This window comes from Pectinophora gossypiella, chromosome 28 (genome assembly GCF_024362695.1).
Source record: "Pectinophora gossypiella chromosome 28, ilPecGoss1.1, whole genome shotgun sequence".
Taxonomy (NCBI): domain Eukaryota; kingdom Metazoa; phylum Arthropoda; class Insecta; order Lepidoptera; family Gelechiidae; genus Pectinophora; species Pectinophora gossypiella.
Genome location: NC_065431.1, coordinates 529,790 through 550,925, shown reverse-complemented (window position 1 = coordinate 550,925; position 21,136 = coordinate 529,790). Strand labels below are relative to the sequence as shown.

Genomic DNA, 21,136 nt, shown 5'->3' with positions numbered 1-21,136 from the left:
CGCATGATTGAGCCATTTTAGAGCCTACAGGCAATAGAATAACGAATAATACTACGTATAGAACGGCAACTCTCCGCTCCCCACCAGCGGCTGAGCTAGGTTTACCTCACCCCCTCGGTCTTACTTTAATCTTCAATCGTATGATGTCAGTCACACACACAGATGCGCGTGTACGATAACGTCAATGTGTAGTGTCTGTGGAAAACGAGGTGTCTTGTATGAAGTGTCCGGGGTGTGTTTAGGTCATAAACTGGGGCGTAGAGTAAAGAATAATACTACGTATAGAACGGTAATACTCCCCCCCCGTACCAATTCGTAACGGGCGCCTACCTCACCCCCTCTGGGTCTTTAGTCTTAAATGACCGTAAGCCGGTAAGGAGGTGGGCTGCTTTTCCACCAAGGGCCTGTTTCATAAAACTTACAATTGTAAATTACAACGACATTGGACATCAACGAATGGTGTTCATTACGTAGCTAACCTAGGCTCAGGGCGTCGTCTGAGAGGAAAAAATATTTGAAAGAATTAATCGACCCTTAGGGAAATCGTGGACCACGCCGGCGGGGTCAGTATCGGGGGGATTTTTTCCTCCCACACCACTTAGCTATCTCGCACAGCTCTGGTGGAAAAGCAGCCTAAGGTAAGAGCGCGGATTATCTGTCTCGTTCGCACTTACGCGTCAGTAATATTATCATTTGACAATTATCAAGTTCAACAATAGATAATCTAACTATTAGATAGTTCGTTAACAGTAGCCCGAACAATAGTGCTTCGGAAGGCACGTTAAGCTGTCGGTCCCGGTTACTTCTTACAGATGTAAGTATGTAATCGTTACACGAGCCATGTCAGGGGCCTTTGGCGGCTCAATCATAACCCTGACACCAGGGTTGATGAGGCTGGTATTCCACCTCACAACCCGCACGATAAGAATTAGCCCGAACTCAGGACGGTTATCCTTTTAAACTGTTTATTTTCACTTACATAGCACACAGAACCGGGTAAGCGGCATCAAACCGCATTTCCGACGCTCTCCCGGTCCTGTTTGCATCAAGCTTAACTCAATTTAAAAACACCGATCCGACACATCAAAAATGTGATTATGAACATTTCAATTGAGATTTCGAGAGTAGCAGTCGAGTTGTTCAACAATTTTTGGATTATGAATTTCTTGTAAGAGGTAACCCTAACGAAGAATGAACCGTCTCTAGTGGCTATTCTCTTCCCAGACACGATGCCGACCAAGACTCCATATTGGGTTTCGTTGGGGTCATTCGTACCCTTGCACACCAAAGGACCTCCTGCGAAATGCGAGAAATCTAGGTTCAAAAATGAAAATACCCTTATCTTATCTTATCTAGCCTAAAGTGTCCCACTGCTGGGCAAAGGCCTCCATTTCTTCCAGGACTCTCTCCAGTGCTTCCTCCGGCCAGCCTTCGAGGAAAGCATCTAAATCGTCGCGCCATCTCCGCCTCGGTCTGCCGCGCCTGCGTCTGTCTCTATTCGGAGACCATTCTGTGGTGATCTTAGCCCACAGGTCGTTAGGCATCCGACAGACGTGACCTGCCCAATCCCACTTCAACTTGGCGCCTGCGTGGACCACGTCCGCAATTTGAGTCTTAGAACGCAGCACGGTGTTTCTGGCACGATCAGTCCGTTTCACACCCAACATGCTGCGTTCCATTGCTCGCTGGCAGACCTGAAATTTGGACCTTTGAGCCTTTGTCAAAGACCAAGTCTGAGCTCCATAGGTTAATATTGGGAGAATGCACATGTCCACGAGTTTGCGTTTTAGAGATAGAGGTAAATCGCCTTTCATTATGTTCCTTCATTGACCAATAGCTCCTCCACGCATTTTCGGTCCGTCGTGCAACTTCTTTGTCTTGACGTGACTGGAAGGAGACTATTTGCCCCAGGTAAATGTACTCATGGACATATTCCACTCCCCCATCATTTAAAACTACCCATGTCTATCAAAACTTACAAGTCTACAAGTTCACAAGCTACAAGTTACTTACAACAATCAGACATAACACATGAATACAGTGAATACGTAAGTACACGAGGTGCTCGGTGGCGCAGCGGTAAACGCGCTCGGTCTGCGATTGTTGAAGTTAAGCAACTTTCGCAAAGGCCGGTCATAGGTTGGGTGACCACAAAAATCAAAAAAAGTTTTCATCTCGAGCTCCTCCGTGCACGTTAAGCCGTCGGTCCCGGCTGCATTAGCAGTCGTTAATAACCACCAATCCGCTCTGGGCCCGCGTGGTGGTTAAAGCCCGATCTCCCTATCCATCCATAGGGAAAGCCCGTGCCCCAGCAGTGGGGACGTTAATGGGCTGATGATGATGATGATGATGACTGTCATCATCTTCCTGCATCACCCTCCGGAGATTCGCCCAATCCCGTCAATGTAGAATGGGATCTCGTCAATTTATGCTTCGGGACTTCGGGGTTGATCCCGAAAATTTAGACGGGATCCCACGAGATCGGGATTGTATTCCATACAACCATCACGCGGGCCCAGTGCAGATTGATGGTTATTAACGACTGCTAATGCAGCCGGGACCAACGGCTTAACGTGCCTTCCGAAGCACGGAGGAGCTCGAGATGAAAACTTTATTTTTTTGTGGTCACCCATCCTATGACCGGCCTTAACCGCGGCAGACCGAGCGCGTTAACAACTGCGCCACCGAGCTCCGCATTATGAGATGAGATGACAGTACTCAGAATAAAATAATAAATACCCGAATCTCCTTTGCCGATGTCGCTGACCTCATCAGAGGTGCAGATAAAACTCCTCATGTTCTCCTTGTGTATTCGGTCGCAGTACCACGCCTTTATCATCCTGGAACAGGGATAAAACCGTAGAGAAAATACAATACGCGTGCGCGTGCGTCTTATGCGTGCTTTGCGTCTCCTCCCCGCGATGTTGGAATCGACACCACAATGTGATGTGTTCGCTGATAGATGGTGGACTGTATGGAGTGAGTGTTTGGCATTTTGCGAGACGATTAATTAATGATTTCCAGTTTTGTTTTTTCTATAGTTTACTTTTAGTTTGTTTTTGTTTTTTTTTTTAGTTTAATTTTGAAATTGTAATTTCCTTTTTTTTCATGTTATTTATTGTCTTATTTTCCTTTTTGTTTCTTTTTTTTCATTCAATGTTTGCTGCGGGTTGGTGGAGGTGGTTTTAGGGCTAATAGCCGGGACCAACGGCTTAACGTGGCCTCCGAAGCACGGAATCATCTTACTTTTTCGGACAATCAGGTGATTCAAGCCTAAAAAGTCCTTACCAATCAAAGGACAGTCTCACAAAGTGATTTCAATGTAATGTGTGTATATTTTAATGTTGTAAATGTATATATATGTGTGTCGTAGATTTTACCTAAATAAACTTTTTTATTATTATTATTATTTCGACAATGTCCCCATCGGGAATCGAACCCGGACCTCCAGATCGTGAGCCTAACGCTCTAACCACTAGACCACGGAGGCTGTTACCATGAGAGGTATCACACTAATATCGATCTGTAGTCTGGTAATCGCAGCCAAACCGTGCGCAAACGCAACCGGCAACCAGTCGGGTGCTCTCCATGGTGAATGCGTTTACACAGTATACCTGAGATCCGCAATCTTTAGCCTTGGAGACATCGTTTGGGTGCTCAGTCTTCCAAAACCCGAGACGGTGCAGAGGCCCTCGTAGTCGCGGTAGTGTGTCGCCATCGTAAGGGGCGCGACATATGCGTTATATCTGAAATGTTATGATAAGGTCAATGCCCTAGCCGCACTGGTTTTCGATTCTGCTCCGCGCCACCCAAATAAAAAAATAATAATTTATCATTATTATTTCTATGTCGTTTCCATATCCCGGGCCTATGGAGGCCCGGACCTTTGGAAGGCGTGCGTGGGGCCGAAGCCAACACGTAGAGGCCCCTTAAGACAGTTTAATCTAAATGTGGTGTGACACCAACCGGCGATTATCCCTGTATGCACTATGGGAGTGCACCCAAAGACAATCCCCGGTTCGTGTAGGACTATTGCAGATTATGGGAACAAATGGAACTGGGCTATTGGGTTGGGGGTTAGTGGACCGAGAGTGGTGGGGGGTTATTATTATTAAATCCCCTGGTAGTTGCGGCTTCCGAATACATCCCGCTTAGCTCTTTTCGCTCTAGCCATAGAGGCGGCCAATCAGCTCGCGACACCAAACATTTCAACACCCGACCCCGCCGGCGTGGTCGACGATTTCCCTCAATCAGCGCTTATCGCTATCGACCCACTAGGGTCGATTAATTCTTTCAAATATTTTTCCTCTCAGACGACGCCCTGAGCATTCGCGGCACGCTGAAAAAATACATATGACATGGCTGTATGGGCATAGTTCCCTTTGCCTTGCCCTTCGGGGAAAACCAAAAAAATATATTTTTTTTTGTTTTTTTTTTTCCCCGAAGGGTAAGGCAAAGGGAACTATGCCCATACAGCCATGTCTTACGTATTGTTTTTCTTGATGATTGATGAAATGATGAAAGATGATGATGATGAAACCTAAGCCCCCACCCTCGGAGTAGACTCCTACTCCGAACCCCAAACGAATTAACTCAAAAGTCCGCATAAACTTTCGAGTTATGAAGCGGCTTCCTGGCACGAAGCGAAAATAGGCAGATACACTTTGTTTATTGAATACTTCTATATAATAACACTCGCGAATGTCTTCCGACTAACTTAATGCGATCATTAACCACAAAACACCACTTCGTATTAATTATTTAGATTATTCAATGAAGAAAGCAACTGTCCCGTTCCCGTTTCCCGCCAAAAAGCCCCAAAAAAATAAATGACATATTATAAACATCATCTTATACGCGGCGCTGTTGTCATGCAGAGCCTACTTCTCTCTTCTTCTCTAAGTTTTTACTGGAATAAAATGAGTTTGTAATTCAATATTTTTTTTTTGTTTTGGTTTTCCCCGAAGGGCAAGCAAAGGGAACTATGCCCATACAGCCATGTCTTATGTACTTTTTTCTTGATGATGATTAATGAAATGATGAAAGGTGATGACGATGAATGATGAAACCTAAGCCCCCACCCTCGGAGCAGACTTTTACTCCGAACCCCAAACGAATTAACTCCAAAGTCCGCATAAACTTTCGAGTTATGAAGCGGCTTGTTGGCACGAAGCGAAAATAGATAGATACACTTTGTTTATTGAATATTCCGATATAATAACACCGTCGCGAATGTTTTCCGACTAACTTAATGCGATCATTAACCACTAAACACCACATCGTATTAATTATTTAGATTATTCAATGATGAATGAGCTTGATATATAATTTTTGCAAGCCAAATTGCGGCAAAACATGAGATTCTCCCATTCATAGTAAAACTTTTATTAAGTATACCATTTTTATGAGCAAACAAATAATTTTGATTTTTTTTTAAAAACTGTCCCGTTCCCGCCAAAAAAGCCCTGTAATTTAACAACTTACATAAAAGCCACTTGCAGGAACACGACGGCCACGTCGTGGTCAGGAAAGTCATATTCCTCAGGGTAATACACGTCCCTGAGAGCGCGCCACTGCCCGGAGCCTTCCTCGTCGTTCTTCGGGAAGTAGTCGAAGGTCTTCAGGTTGGCCGCCACCGCGTACGTGCGCACTACCAGCTCCTTCGGGGCTCTGCCTGCGATATAATAAATTGCATTATTATAAATAATTGCCTTTGGTCTTGGTTCCGTACAAGGCCCTCCACTGGGGCAATTCCTGTTCGGCGCGTCCTTGCCGCGGGGGTGGGCGCCTCTTACTCCAATAGGCCGGAGTGAGATGGTGGCTGAGTTCGAATAGGGACCCAGACCTACGGGGTATAACGTAGAACCCTTGCCCAGGGATACGGGTGAAGACCTCAACGGTTGCAGAGGCGGAGATGGGAGCCATCGGTACGGCAATGCAGGAAGGAATGGGCAAGTCACAGGGACTGTAACCTGAAACCTGACAGAGGGCAGCAGTAACTGTCAGTACTATTCAGAGGCGGAGAACAGGAGTCCTAGTATGGCTTTGTAATAGACTACTCTGGGCGCCATCCCACTCGCGTCAGACAGAGTACTGCGGGGTGGAAGGCAAGAGGGAAACCACTGCCCTTTTCCATAAACAGTAGCATGGAAAATGCTGCACCGACAAGAGCGTGGCTCTTAAATTGATGATGATGATTATAATTGAGAGTTTGTCTGTCTGTTTGTCCGTCTTTCACGGCAAAACGGAGCGATGAATGGACGTGATTTTTTAAGTGGAGACAGTTGAAGGGATGGAGAGTGACATAGGCTACAGTTTGTTTTTTTCTAACCACCCATTTCCCTAAAATGGGGGGTAAAAGTTTGTATGGAGCATTCCGCAATTTTCAAGGTAGAAAGCTTAAAATTTGTATGCGGATTGTTTGTGAATAAGAACTTAAACGAATTAATTTTTAAAAAATCTAAAAACAATGCTAATTAAAAAGAGCTATGATACTGTAGACGAATTTTTAAATGATAAGTTTTAATTTTAATATACACTTCCTCTCTTCCTTTCAACGTTGCTGTGCCCTACAGGGTCCATGTTTTAGTTCCTATGCCTATGTAACAAACACCCCATTGGAATGTAATAAATAATTGAGAATTGAACAAAAAACATTGTGCATTTTTTTTTAAATCTGCCCGCAACCCCTTCAAAACGAAATTTTACATGACACATTTTTCAAAGCTCAAGGTTTTTTATTATTATTTGTCATTTATGTCACAGAAGCAACACAAAAACAACTAAGTACTTAAGTAGAAAAAAAACCGTACGTAACCGGGACTAACGGCTTAACGTGACGTACTTTCGGACATTAGGGTGATCAGCCTGTAATGTCCTAACCAAACTAGGGATCATAAAGTATTTTTTGTGATATTTCCCCACGGAGATTCGAACCCAGTACCTCCGGATCGTGAGCCTAACGCTCAACCACTGGAGCACGGAGGCCGTTCACGACAAAATTGTAAACGACATAATTATATCGTCAGAATCGATATATATATTGTCCGTGACAAAATTATTACCCCTATTGGTCATTCATCTCACAATTCATACGAGAGAATGAGAGGTACTACAAACCGCTCTTCCCACACAAATCGGTAATACTCGGTCGATGGAAGCAGTGTGCAGCTGATATAACCTCCTTTTCAGTAATAAGGGTGCCTCCACAGAAGTTTGCGTACACGCGGGACATGCGTAATCTCCGTCTGCAAACAAAAGAAAGATGAATTTGTCAGAGGTACATCCATCGCAAGATGAACTAAGTACCCACACCTCACCGAGCTTTCTGTTAGACCAACGTGATAGGTGAGCCGTATCGCCGTCTTTAATGCTCGAGACAACTGTTGGCTCGACCATTGGTGCAAGTCCGATACCGGGGTTCGAACCCACAGTCCCCTTTTGAGAAGCAAACCGTTGTACCACAGGACCACTGTGATTATTGTGAAAAACAATTCTCCTCTGAATAAAACTGACAGTTACTGCTGCCCTCTGTCAGGTTCCAGGTTACAGTCCCTGTGACTTGCCCCTTTCGCCCTGCATTGCCGTATCGATGGCTCCCCTCGCCGCCTCTGCAACCGTTGAGGTCTTCACCCGTATCCCTGGGCAAGGGTTCTACGTTATACCCCGTAGGTCTGGGTCCCTATTCGAACTCAGCCACCGTCTCACTCCGGCCTATTGGAGTAAGAGGCGCCCACAACCGCGGCCAGGACGCGCCGAACAGGAATTGCCCCAGTGGAGGGCAGAGAAAATGACTCTGTCCCCCCTGGGGCTGGGTTAATAGTCTTGTATGAAACCAAAACCAATTATTTATAATACTTAATACCATTTATAATATTGCAGGCAAAGCCCCGAAGGAGGTGGTGGGGCGTACGTACGCGGCGGCGGCCAACCTGAAGACCTTCGACTACTTCCCGAAGAACGACGAGCAAGGCTCCGGGCAGTGGCGCGCTCTCAGGGACGTGTATTACCCTGAGGAATACGAGTTTCCTGACCACGACGTTGCCGTCGTGTTCCTGAGAGTGGCTTTTATGTAAGTTGTTAAATTACAGGGCGTTTTTTGCGGAAACCAAGACCAAAGGCGTTAGTAGTTTAAGTAGTGATATTTATTTATTATAACAATTATAATTATGTGTATTATTATTATGTAGTTTATGTAGTCAAAAGTGTATTTATTTTAATATGCATAAGTATTCCCATGCTGCACTATCCCGCTATATTACCTAATATTCAATATCTCCTATACTTAAAGGTTGCCTGGAAGAGATTGCTACTTAGCAATAAGGCCGCCTATTGTACTAATTCTATTTCTCTTTTGTTTTGTATTTTGTTTTTTTTTTTCCTGTTTGTGCAATAAAGTATTTGTTATGTTATGTTATGTTAAAGGCAACTGACAAGAGCGTAGCTCTTAAATTAGTGATACGTATATAATGAGAAAATGGCAAACCTGAATGATATCTGATACGGAACCTCGCCCAACTTGACGTCTCGCCCGTTGACCACTCTAAATACAATTTCCTGGTCACCTATGATGACCCTCTTCACTTCCACTCCCGGCGTCCAATCCACAAATTGTCTCTCCGTGGTTGTCTGCCTACCCTTCAAGTGCGTTATATCCATGAGGGTGACGGAAGCAACAGAATTTTGTAACAGTGCAAAGGAATAAACATGTAAAATGAAGGACTGTATTGAACACATAACGATTTGAATTTAGTAAAGTCATTATAAGTAATTATTTTTCAGGATGTCATCGTAAATTTTGGAATTTTTATTGACAGATTGGGGTTTTAAGTTTGTTGATGTCATAGATACGAGTGTTGTCTTTGGGAAGGCTTTTTGGCGGGAACGGAAACGGGACGGTTGCTTTCTTCATTGAATAATCTAAATTATACGAAGTGGTGTTTTGTGGTTAATGATTTTGTGGGGAATGAATGATGTTATGATATCGGAATATTCAATAAACAAAGTGTAGCTATCTATTTTCGCTTCGTGCCAACAAGCCGCTTCATAACTCAAAAGTTTTCGGGACTTTTGAGGTAAGTAATTCGTTTGGGCTTCGGAGTAGGAGTCTGCTCCGAGGGTGGGGGCTTAGGTTTCATCATTCATTGTCACCACCTTTCATCATTTCATTATTCATCATCAAGAAAAAAAATACAAAAAACATGGCTGTATGGGTATAGTTCCCTTTGCCTTGCCCTTCGGGGAAAACCAAAACAAACAAATGTCTTTGGGAAAGAAGCGATTCTAGTGGATTCTAGCTTCTAGCCATAGAGGCGACAAACTCCCGTCAGACGACGCCCTGAGCCGAGGTTCGCGCCCAACTAGGCACCCTCAGGCCTGTTGTCTTAAATTTTGTACCGGGTGAGAGCCCTCAACGCTCGCCATTTGTCCGGCCAAGCAGTTAATGCCATCTGCGGCAAATCTACAATAAGTCACGCCAAAAAATAGGGTCCTTCCGTAGACCAACACGGGTGTACGGAACTATGTACGAAGGGACTCCGATATCGACCACGCTGGCGGGGTCGGGGGTCATATTAGGAGGAAGACAATGACAAATTTTATGCTTGTTGATTATCACGGAATGGAAAAAAGAGGCTGGAAAGGCCCTAAAGCGCATTTTGTATGAGAACCGCTGTCGCCGGTTCAACCACTCTCTTTTACTACTACTCCTGCAAACCAACTGCAAACAGATAACAACGATAGCTCTACTGCTTCTCAAATTCCATAGCCACTTCACCGGCAATGTATTTTATGAGATATGCTGCAATTTTATCATTGCTTTTCGTAAGATACTGCTTCCAAAAGTATTTTTTTGATATACTTACCTACTTATAGTCGATCATATCACTCACACACACACACACTCGCTCACATACACACACACTACCTTTTTGTAACAGTATTTTTAAATTACTTTTCTCATATTTCTTACGTATTTTTTTTTATTTACTTTCTTTGTATTGCTCTATTTATAACATTATTAACCCTTTCAGCGCCAAGAGTTTTGATCAAAAACGTTCACCACACGCCACAACATTAAACATGGTTGATTTACTAGTGTTGGCAATATTGAATATCGATGTTTTAATTTGTAGTAAATAAATCATTTCAGAAATATATATATATATATATATATATATATATATATATATATATATATATATATATATAGCTATTTTTAAGTTTTATGGGTTTTATTTTATTTTTATTCAAATTCAAATTCAAAATTCAAATTCAAATAATTTATTTCAGACCATAATAACGTCCATAGAAAAAATTAAATAAATAAACACTAAATAAGTACAAAAATTGTTAAAAAATAAAAGTACAAATACATAAAAATTATAAACAAGAAATTAAAATTAAAAATCATTAATAAAATTTGCGCGAAGCCCCAACAACATGGACACCGACCCAGTGTTTAAGCACAGGGCCATCGACCCGCCCGGCTACAATCTCCAGGAGACCGTTGGTTGGTTGGTTGGTTGGTGGTTGGTTGGTTGGTTGGTTGGTTGGTTGGTTTATATACTCCTTGAAACATTTTAAAATTTATTAAAATCTCAGTGGCCTATAAATACAGTGAACAATCACACAAGTAATTATGATATTAGTTGCATCACTACGTGTCTGATATATCAGACTTTGGCGGCGAGGGCACGAAACTTAAATGTCTGATATTTTTTTTTTTATATATATATAACACTTCATAAATTACACATACATTATTTACAAACATCGCTAAACCTAAACAGGTTTGTCTCGATGCCTTCTTCTTCGGCATTCGCCACGCTTTCACATTATTACATTTAAAGAACTTACACAAAACAAATCCTTACCATTCACCGAGGTGCTTACTTAATTATAATAGAAAACAGGTAGGTAGCAAACAGAAATCACACATTGACCGTCAGTAGGCATACGCTGCATATATCAGACTTTGGCGGTGAAAGGGTTAATGACCCTATTCCTGGAGGTGGAGGCTTAGAAACCTATAACACAGGGTCTAGGGTGTTTAGGCTTTGTAGAGATGTAAAGCGTCCTATTCCCGGATGTCATTCAGACATCTGTCACTGTCAGTGTCAAAATTATTACTATGTACGCTGTTGAATCCGATATTGAAACAGTTTAATTATGGAAATAAAAGGTTAATGAAAGTATATGAAACAGTTTATTAATTACCAAAGAACCCTACAGGCTTCAGGCTCTACAAATGTTATTAATGTTCATGTTATAAAATAATTGTAAACTAGTATAAGAACAATGTTATTTGTAGAGGAAATGAATATATTACTTCATCATCATCACCAGTCCATTAACGTCCCCACTGCTGGGGCACGGGCCTTCCCTATGGATGGATAGGGAGTACGGGCCTTAAACCATCACGCGGGCCCAGTGCGGATTGATGGTTATTAACGACTGCTAGCCGGGACCAACAGCTTAACGCGCCTTCCGAGCTCGAGATGAAAACTTTTTTTTTGTGGTCACCCATCCTATGACCGGCCTTTGCGAAAGTTGCTTTACTTCAACAATCGCAGACCGAGCGCGTTTACCGCTGCGCCACCGAGCTCCTCAATAATATATATGCCTCAATAAAATGTATTACTTACCTTACTTACTTACTATATTAAGGTTTTTAGCTTTCCCGTGATAAGGAGGGATTTCCTTGCACGATACTTAGTTGACATTTGATTTTTTGCCCTGCAGGTTATAATGGACAAGACGACCTTTTAATATACTATCGCGGAGCTCCGTGCGTCGTAAAGTTTGCGGACGAGTGGAGTGCAAAGTTGTAGTATGAACTATTTGCTCATACTTGTATGGCGCGCGTTTCGCGTTCACTTGGCCCTTCCAATCTCTTCTATTCCGTGGGTTGCCGTGGTTCAAAAGTAAAACAAACCATAACGTAATGGAATTGAATTTATTAAAATATTATTTACAGTTTATCTAGCTTTGATAACATGGCTCTAGGATATCTTATGGCTTATGTTATCTTACATTTAGAAAATCGCTTGAGAAAAACTAAAAATCGACATGTTGCGGACCCAACTAGTACCAGCTAGTTCATCCCATACAACACAGATGGCGCTCATCGGTCCTGAAACGCGCTAACGAAGTTTTCACAGCGCGACGCATATATACGACTTCCAACGTAACACTGTTGGATCGTCGATCCCTAGTCACACTACCAACTTGTGGCTAACGAGGTACTATGCTCAGTTCGGTACCTCGAAACATCTTTAAAAGACTTTGGCATTTGTGATGAGGGTTGAACAAATTATATTTTTCTTTATTAAAATTCATAAATAAGCCTTTAGATGTTTATTTAGTAATCAAAATTTCATAATGTGTTTTTCTCAATAGATTTTCAAATATCTTTACAAAATTGTTGTCAATATTAACAACCATTTTGTTTTTCATTGAACACAATACAAGTTTTAAGTATTTAAATATACTTAAATTACTAAAAGTAGTTTGGGAATAATATTAAAAACTAACAGATAAATCGATGAAAAAAAAAACCAGAAAAAAACATATATAAAAAAAGTAATTATGGAATCATGCAATCACCTATGTGATTATTATCCTCGGTGTTGCCAAAGTAAAATGGCAAAAAATCCTTAAAAAAAGAAATTGTTCGATAATTGTTCACTTTTATTGTTCTTGTTAGACTATAAACACGACACAAGAGTTGATGTGGTTGGTCATTGAACTCAAAACTTATATGGGAGAACATTAGACTACAGGATAAAAATTTTACCCATGAAAAAGCCATGTCAAATCGTAGTGGAGTAATGAAATATAAAAACAATAATAAAAACAATATGGCGGTATGAAAATCTAGCCGATTTAAAAAAAATCTTAAAAAAAATATTTTTTTTAATTGTACCTTTAAACAATTTTAAGCGTTTGTCTTTATGTATTATGTTCAATTAAAAAACTACGTATGTTAATTACAATACGCGCAGTGTGTATATTACAATTGCATTTGATTTTAATTTTTTTTAAGAAAAAATCTACACTTTATTTTACTATGTACAATAACTATCTAGAACTTAAAAATAATTAATATATTTAACTTTTATTTTCAAAAATGGAATATTTACTAAAGTGTTTGGAATAAATATTATTTTTCTTTGATAGTTCGTCATATACACATATGTGCAACTTAATATATTATTATAACTATATACATTTTTTTACTAATATTAACATAATAATTAAAATTAAAACTAACTATGCAGGAAAAATGCACTTAAAACTATTTTTTTATCGGAAAATTTTACTCTTAAAATTGCTATTACAAAACAGATATTTTTTAGAAAAAAAAGTTAAAACATAGCAAAGAATTATCTACACCCTGTATAATAAAGAAAAACTTCAAATCATCTAATGTGATAACGAATACATATTTAAACTAATAAAAAAACGTATATTTTTTCGAATCCATCCAATAATAAAAGAAAAAAAGTGGAATGCCATAGACAAAAACAGTCATTAAATAAATGCATTGTATATCCTTCATAACAATATTATCTATTGCATAAGTTTACGATTTTTCCAGGCTACGTTCTCAAAAAAATCATAGATGGCGCTGTTCAGTTTTGCCTTCGTTTACCCTTCTAATTTCACGGACATTATGCATGAAAAAGATGAAAGATCTTTGTTTTTTATCTTCCATCCATTATTATTCTGATCAAACTAAAGAGAAACAATATAGGTAGCAATAATCCTATATATTTATATATGCTGCTGCCATTTCATTATATATTTGAATAATTATTATGTACCCGAGCAATACTATTGTTCTTTCTGTTATTTATGTAATTATTATTGTATGTCACAACGTGACTAAATGTGCTGAACGCTATAAGCTTCACTTCCATCTATATACCTCCCACATTTATGACAGTAAATTTTCATTTCATTTCATTGCAATAAAAAAAAGGTAATTATCACGTGAAATCTGTTTTTGGGGAACGTAGCCAGAAGTCTTATTCAGTTTAGGTACCTAAATTGAAAGGTTTTTCTTCGTACTATCACTTTTAGGTTCTAAAATAGATCGCTGTAAAGATCGTGTCGTGTATCGAATAACGAAAATGTTCATAAATATATGAAAAAGAAAAAAAAACAAAATATAACAAAAAATATTGATTAAAAATAATAACAACAAAAACTTGTAGGCTATAAATAAATAAATAAATATATTTTTTTTAGATGATATTTTTTTAATTTATATTTTTAAAGTCACGTTTTCTGATATGCTTTTCTTTTTGGGGAAAAAGTCGTAAATAATTATTTTAGGAATGAAATTTACTTTTTAAATTTATTTTTAGAATTTTGTAATAAATGTATTTTAAGCAATTGATGGACGGGTAACGTACATACATAAACAGCCTATATACCTCCCGGTCCTGGGCATAGGCGTCCCATCAATCAACCGGAGGGGGTATGGAGCATACTCCACCACGCTGCTCCACTGAAGGACGTTACTTTATGTCGATGTACGTCGTACCATAGACTATATAGAACCCACTGTAATGACAAATAGCGTTAAAATAATAGGGTACTTTCCAACTAGTCAAATCAGTTGCTTTTTACTAAATTCAAAACACGAAATTATAATTATATTTGTGTGGGCTCATGTCAATGAACTTTATTGAGATCACAATCAATGTTAATATATTTACAATAAATTACTTCAGTCTTTCCTGTTCACTATCAGTTATAGGTAAGTATACCTACTAAGTATAAGTAACTACGAATGTATGTGTGAAGTGTATCGATAATTGCTAGCTGTGGAGTTTGGAATAAAACAACTGATTGCGATGAGTGAACAGGAAAGACTGAAGTAATTTATTGTAAATATATTAACATTGATTGTGATCTCAATAAAGTTCATTGACATGAGCCCACATTTGTATGAAAAAGCATTCACAAGACCGAGAGGAAGACCACCAATGAGATGGAAGGACGACATCGCGCGGCACGCAGGATATGGCTGGATGTCGATAGCCCAGGATCGTCGGAAATGGATAAACATGGAAGAGGCCTACGACCAAAATTGAATAGAATAGAATAGAAAAAGTTTATTATAAAAGGACGCCACACACAAAAAAAAGACAACAACATCACATCAAATTTCCACTAAAACAATTACAAAAAAGCAAGACGGATGTTTGTCGAAATGACCATTAGGTGGTGGTGGACGTCCTGAGATAAAAGGGCCTCACTCAGCACAAGTCGCGGCGTGAACCACGACGCTGATATTATATGGATATAATATCAGCGTCGATATAATTGGATATAAATTTAGGCTGATATAGATAGATAGATAGATGAAAAAGCAACCTGTGACGTTGTAGAAGAAAGTGACAAAATGTCGCTTTTTTTTTACTTTTTTCTTTATTAAAATTCATAAATGTAAGTTAAAAAATAAAACGTTTTTTGTCAGCTTTAGATTTGTCTTTAGTAATCAGAATTTCACACACAGCCTCACAGAACAGCCTCCGTGGTCTAGTGGTTAGAGCGTTAGGCTCACGATCTGGAGGTCCGGGTTCGCTTCCCGATGGGGACATTGTCGAAATCACTTTGTGAGACTGTCCTTTGTTTGGTAAGGACTTTTCAGGCTTGAATCACCTGATTGTCTGAAAAAGTAAGATGATTCCGTGCTTCGGAGGGCACGTTAAGCCGTTGGTCCCGGCTATTAGCCGTAAAAACACCTCCACCAACCCGCAGTGGAGCAGCGTGGTGGAGTATGCTCCATACCCCCTCCGGTTGATTGAGGGGAGGCCTGTGCCCAGCAGCGGGACGTATATAGGCAGTTTATGTATGTTATGTTATGTAATCAGAATTTCATAACTTATCTTTGATGTAGGAAACTACCCAATTTATAAAATGCGCCAAATTGATAACTTTCAAAAGTTGATAGTATTTTGTATTGTATAACCCGACCGCGTTACGAATCACCACGCGCAATAGATAGTAAAACGACGACCGTAGCTACGTAATTTTTGACGATTTTATTGGTTCTATACAGGGTGTTAGCGACATCGTAACGAATACTGAGGGGGATGATTCAAATCATGACTCGGAGTTGATATCAAGTGGAATTTCGTGTCGGAAAATTCTTGTCAATATTAGTGTTTTTTTTTCAGTTCCATACTTTTGCGACGGAAAATTCTACTTGATATCAACTCTAAATCATCCCTCAAAGTTTTCGTTACGTTGTCACAGACACCCTGTATACCGCTGCGTTTGTTTTAGCGTGAAGTTTTCGTCGTATTTATGTATGACGCGGTTTATCTAACATAATCTCACACTTGGGGTAATCAGAGGTACATCCATCGCAGGATGAACGTACCCACTACTTACCGAGCTTTGTGTTAGACCAACGTGATAGGTGAGCCGTATCGCCGTCTATAATGGTCGAGACAACTGTGTTAGTGGAAACTGCACTTGCGATAAATTAACAACTCATTGGTGCAAGTCCATCCCCGTCTGAGAAGCAGGTTTATCTATGGTTATTACATGAATAAATTAAACTGTCAGGCTTGTTATTAGCTGTTGGCAGAGTTTGCCATACTCTCTCTGGTCGCCAGATATCCTTCTCATTTTAAGACCTTTTTTCTCATCAGCTTTATTCTCACAAACAACTAATTCTATTTGAATCCCGCCAGAATATTCCAAGTTCAAAAACCCTGAGGCTTCGCTGTCTTCAGTCGCTTTCTGATCGGAAGTCTCTACGAATATATTTTGCGGGGGAACCCTTGTGTTTATTGCGTCCTTTAACAACTCCACTATTCTTTGGGAGTCTAATTTGGAACATACAGTGGATAACGTCATTTCATAATACTCTTGCACACATGACACTTTTTGGGGACTCAGCAGGATCGGAATTTTCTCCTCTGGTCGACAGATTTCGGTCAGCCGTAAGTCCATGGTGGATCTTTGTAGCTTTTCGATTTCTTCAGATGCCGGAGAACTTTCTTCATCGCACTTTTCAAGGCAATGCCTGGAGTTATCCCTGGGCATGTACACGTCCTCGTAATATTCTTTGACTTCGCCTAACATGCCTTGGGCGGAGAAGGAGGAACGAGGTGTTTCCCCCTTTTCCGAAAAGGATCCCCGGCCGAAATCGCTCTTTTCAGAAAACGAGGATCTACCGAAATCCCCCCGTTCGCTAAAGCTCCCTCGGTCTGAGAATGAAAACGATTCCCTATGTTCAGAGAAGCTGCCCCGATTCTCGGAAAACCCTGAACTTATTGACACTATATTGGAATAAATCGACTGGATATTCTGCTCACAGTTCGGAGAAACGTTCGCGGAGTCATTGCTGAGCGAATCGTCACTAAACCCTAGAGATTTGTCAGAACCTCTTCTGGACTTCGAGTCTTCTGTCAAGAATTTGCTGGTGTCGTCTATTGCTTCTTTTGGGGACTGCATCTCCTGGTCTTTATCTAAATCTAGGTCTTTGGGAAGCTCTATGGGAGGTGGCGGTTCGGATTCTTGGCTAACTTTCCTTCCTATCCCTTTAGTGATGGATGGTCTGTCGTCCAAATCTGACGGTTCGGATATGACAAACTGTGGTAGCGAATACTTCGAGTTGTTTTCGAGACTGTCCATACTGTCTTCAGAAGATGATGCTACTAAGGTTATTTCTGATCCTAGGCAGTCTGTTAAGCTGATTTGGGGGTGCGTTGTTGAATAGTTCGGATATAAACTTTGACTGAACAGTTTATCGTGATTCCCATTACTCCCGTTCCCAATTTCCTCTTGAATCATATCTAAAGGTGAGCCAGGGTTTGATATGGGTGAATTGTTCAGAGATCTATGGGTTACTATGTGGATTTGGGGGTGTACCATTGGGTGCAACTGTGGGTACTGTCCCGTATCCATGTCTATGTTACTTCGGAGGTCTAAAGGCGTCGCGCTGGCTTGGGGCGTCCCCCTGGTTATGGACCCTGTGTGGAGGTAGCTGAGACCCTCGGTGATCTGATGTAGAGGCGAGCCAGGGCTGGCAGGGCTAGTGTGGCCAGATAGAAAGTTGCCATAGTTGTGGACACATTTTAGAATTTCCTGGGATATGTTCATGTGGGGTAGTGTTAGGGTGTGGAGGTTTATCCCGATTTTCAACGCAACGTCCTGTAAAGAAAGATACATTTGTTAATAAATATGTTACGGCCTCCGTGGTCCAGTGGTTGAGCGTTAGGCTCACGATCCGGAGGTCCCGGGTTCGAATCCCGGTGGGGAAACATCACAAAAATCACTTTGTGATCCCTAGTTTGCTTACATTATAGGCTGATCGCTTGATTGACCGAAAGTAAGATGATCCGTGCTTCGGAAGGCACGTTAAGCCGTTGGTCCCGGTTACTACTTACTGATGTAAGTAAGTAGTCGTTACATGAGTCATGTCAGCCTCATCAACCCCACGTATCAGGGTTATGATTGAGCCGCCAAAGGCCCCTGACATGGCTCATGGGGTTTATTTTTAAATTTCTGCCTAATATTGACGTGTGTTCCATACATTATTTGCCTGTCGATGACCCGTCCTTTTCGGCGGACAAGAAAATGACGGGTATAACTTAAAATAAAATTAGGAGGTGTCTGCAGGAATCGGGGCCATTTTGCTTTTTAAAACTGTGTAACGTGAAATTGTTGCTATTTAAAGTCGGTGTGTCATAAATTGTGTTTTTACCACCATGGATTCGAACTTGGGACCTCCGAAGGCCGTTAGGGTTACCCAGTGGGGCTGTGGCACTGACCTGGGTCAACAGCAGTGTCCTGGACAGCTCCATAGCGGCTGGATCCGTGATGAGGGTCTTAGCAGCACATAGAACTGCTCTAGCAGCTTCCGCGGATATCGAGTTGAGGTCCAGCGTTGGGATTTGGGCCACGCCCGAATGGATTGGGGAGCCTGAAAGAAATAATAATAATATTTTTTTTATTGCCAAAAAAATGGGTACAATTCTTTCTTTAAACATAGCTTAGTATTAGACACAGATAGAAATAGGTAGGTACTGTGGTGGACGCAACTAGTTGGCCAGCTAGTTCCGACCGCATGCAACAGATGGCGCCACATTCAATAATGCAGTCTTCAAGCAGTCGTGAAACGCGATATCGAAGTTTACACAGCAAGACGCATATATACAACTTCCAACACAACGCCGTTGGATCGTCGAGATCCCTAGTCACACTACCGACTTGTGGCTAGCGGGGTACTATGCTCAGTTCGGTACCCCGAAAACATCCTTTGGCGGCAGCACACCCTCGCCGCCAAAGTACCATAGCTAAGTATAAAAATACTTGTATTTACAGCCTATGATGCCTCTCTCCTGGATATATAACAGGGTGTTAGTGACGTCGTAACGAAAACTTTGAGGGATGATTGAGACCATGATTCTGAGATGATATGAAGTGGAATTTTCCGTCGCAAAAGTATGGAACAGAAAACAAAAATTTTCATGAATTACCCGACTGAAAATTCCACGTGATATCAACTCAGAATCATGGTCTGAATCATCCCCCTCATTATTCGTTACGGTGTCACTAACACCCATACCTACTTGTATGGGTACAGTATGTACTTGTGCGGGGTGTAAGTGACATCGTAACGAATACTGAGGGGGATGAAACAGCTGATTATTCTGAGTTAATATCAAGTGGAATTTTTCATCGCAAAAGTATAGAATTGAAAATAATTTTAAAAAGCTAAAAAAAGTCATGAATTTTGCGACGGAAAATTCCACTTGATATCAACTCAGAATCATGGTCTGAATCATCCCCCTCAGTATTCGTTACGATGTCACTAACATCCTGTATATTATGTTAAGCTAGCTAGTATACATACTTATGTTATCTTTTTTTTTTTTTTTTGACATGACTTATTGTAGATTTGCCGCAGATGGCATTAACTACTTGGCCGGACAAATGGGGAGCGCTGAAGGCTCTCACCCGGTACAACGTTTAAGACAACAGGCCTGAGGGTGCCCAGTTGGGCGCGAACCTCGGCTCAGGGCGTCGTCTGAGAGGAAGAATATTTGAAAGAATTAATTGACCCTAGTGGGTCGATAGCGATAAGCGCTGAATGAGGGAAATCGTCGACCACGCCGGCGGGGTCGGTATCGGGGTCCTGAAGTGTTTGGTGTCGCGAGCTGATTGGCTGCCTCTATGGCTAGAGTAATCGGGTCGTCGGGATCGTATATTACGTCCTTCGGACGCCGATACTTTTCAGTACCGTCCCTAAGCGGGATGTATTCGGAAGCCGCAACTACCAGGGGATTTGGGTGGTGCGGAGCAGAATCGAAAAAACGTTTGGAAGCTAATTTGAGCCATTGGGCAATGGTTGTCAGACCTAGGTCAATGTGCAGATTTTCATTGCGAAGGAACCACGGAGCTCCCGTGGCTTTCCGCATGAAACGATTTTGTATTACCTGTAGACGGTGGATTTGAGAGGGACTCGCATGAGCGAAAACTACCCCTGCATAGGTCATGATCGGACGGATGCAAGTCGTGTAGATTTTGACCTTATTCCTAAGGGACAATTTACTTCGCTTGTTAAGGAGACAATGAAGACGGCCCATTACAAACGCGGCGCGATCGCGCACACGTTTGATATGGGCCTTAAAAGTAAGACGTCTATCTAAGACTACGCCGAGATATTTGACTTGCTCCTCCCAAGGGATCGGCTTGCCAAACATCTTAATGATTTTAAGTTGACGGCGTGACCGTGGGGTGTTATAATAGCCCTTTGAAAAGTACACCGCTGCACTTTTCTCCGGGTTTACCTCGATTCTCCATTTGCGAAACCACTTGCCCAAGGCATTGGCCGCGCGTTGGAGGATTCCGGTCATCATAACTCGACCACGGCACGAAGAATAGATGGCTGTATCATCCGCAAATAAAGCTAATTCGGTATTAGGGGATTTGGGAATGTCACTAGTATACAATGAAAATAGTAAAGGGGAGAGGACCGAGCCTTGTGGGACTCCGGCATGTATCGGGTGCGGTGACGAGAGCGTCCCTTCCACGCGGTAGCGAAAGGTTCGATTTGAGAGGAAGTCTCGTATGATGTGCACGAGACGGTCTGGCACTCCCAGTG

The 21,136-nt window shown here is 41.4% G+C and overlaps 2 protein-coding genes and 1 long non-coding RNA gene across 3 annotated transcripts in view; all 3 read right to left on the bottom strand.

The window, feature by feature from the left end:
- Nucleotides 1-479: 479 nt before the first annotated feature.
- On the bottom strand, nt 480-9,290 carry LOC126379233 (transmembrane protease serine 9-like). The gene is made up of 6 exons (XM_050027924.1): nt 8,486-9,290; nt 7,120-7,247; nt 5,485-5,674; nt 3,615-3,746; nt 2,740-2,840; nt 480-1,296 (listed from the first exon to the last, which is right to left on the bottom strand). Exons 1-6 carry the CDS (start codon nt 8,734-8,736, stop codon nt 1,052-1,054), a joined length of 1,047 nt encoding a protein of 348 aa, XP_049883881.1. The 5' UTR covers nt 8,737-9,290; the 3' UTR covers nt 480-1,051.
- Nucleotides 9,291-11,937: 2,647 nt separating this feature from the next.
- The window catches only part of LOC126379298 (uncharacterized), a 56,478-nt gene continuing 47,279 nt past the window's right edge, over nt 11,938-21,136 (bottom strand). The window contains exon 2 of the long non-coding RNA XR_007568284.1: nt 11,938-15,758. This is a non-coding gene — a long non-coding RNA (uncharacterized LOC126379298). The remainder of the gene's footprint in view (nt 15,759-21,136) is intronic.
- The window catches only part of LOC126379292 (serine/threonine-protein kinase par-1), a 47,615-nt gene continuing 38,416 nt past the window's right edge, over nt 11,938-21,136 (bottom strand). Inside the window, exons 22-23 of the mRNA XM_050027999.1 lie at nt 18,801-18,952; nt 11,938-18,180 (exon numbers count right to left, since the gene is read on the bottom strand). Of these exons, the coding sequence (XP_049883956.1) occupies nt 16,576-18,180; nt 18,801-18,952 (1,757 nt within the window). The 3' untranslated portion in view covers nt 11,938-16,575. The remainder of the gene's footprint in view (nt 18,181-18,800; nt 18,953-21,136) is intronic.

Bases quoted from the DNA above. Each gene is read 5' to 3' on its own strand.
- LOC126379233 (XM_050027924.1), bottom strand. From the start codon at position 8,736: ATGTGTTCAATACAGTCCTTCATTTTACATGTTTATTCCTTTGCACTG. The intron at 7,248-8,485 runs GTTTGCCATTTT...TTTTGTTTGCAG, and splicing joins CCGTATCAGATATCATTCAG to ACGGAGATTACGCATGTCCC. The intron at 1,297-2,739 runs GTATTTATTATT...CGCATTTCGCAG, and splicing joins CATCGGCAAAGGAGATTCGG to GAGGTCCTTTGGTGTGCAAG.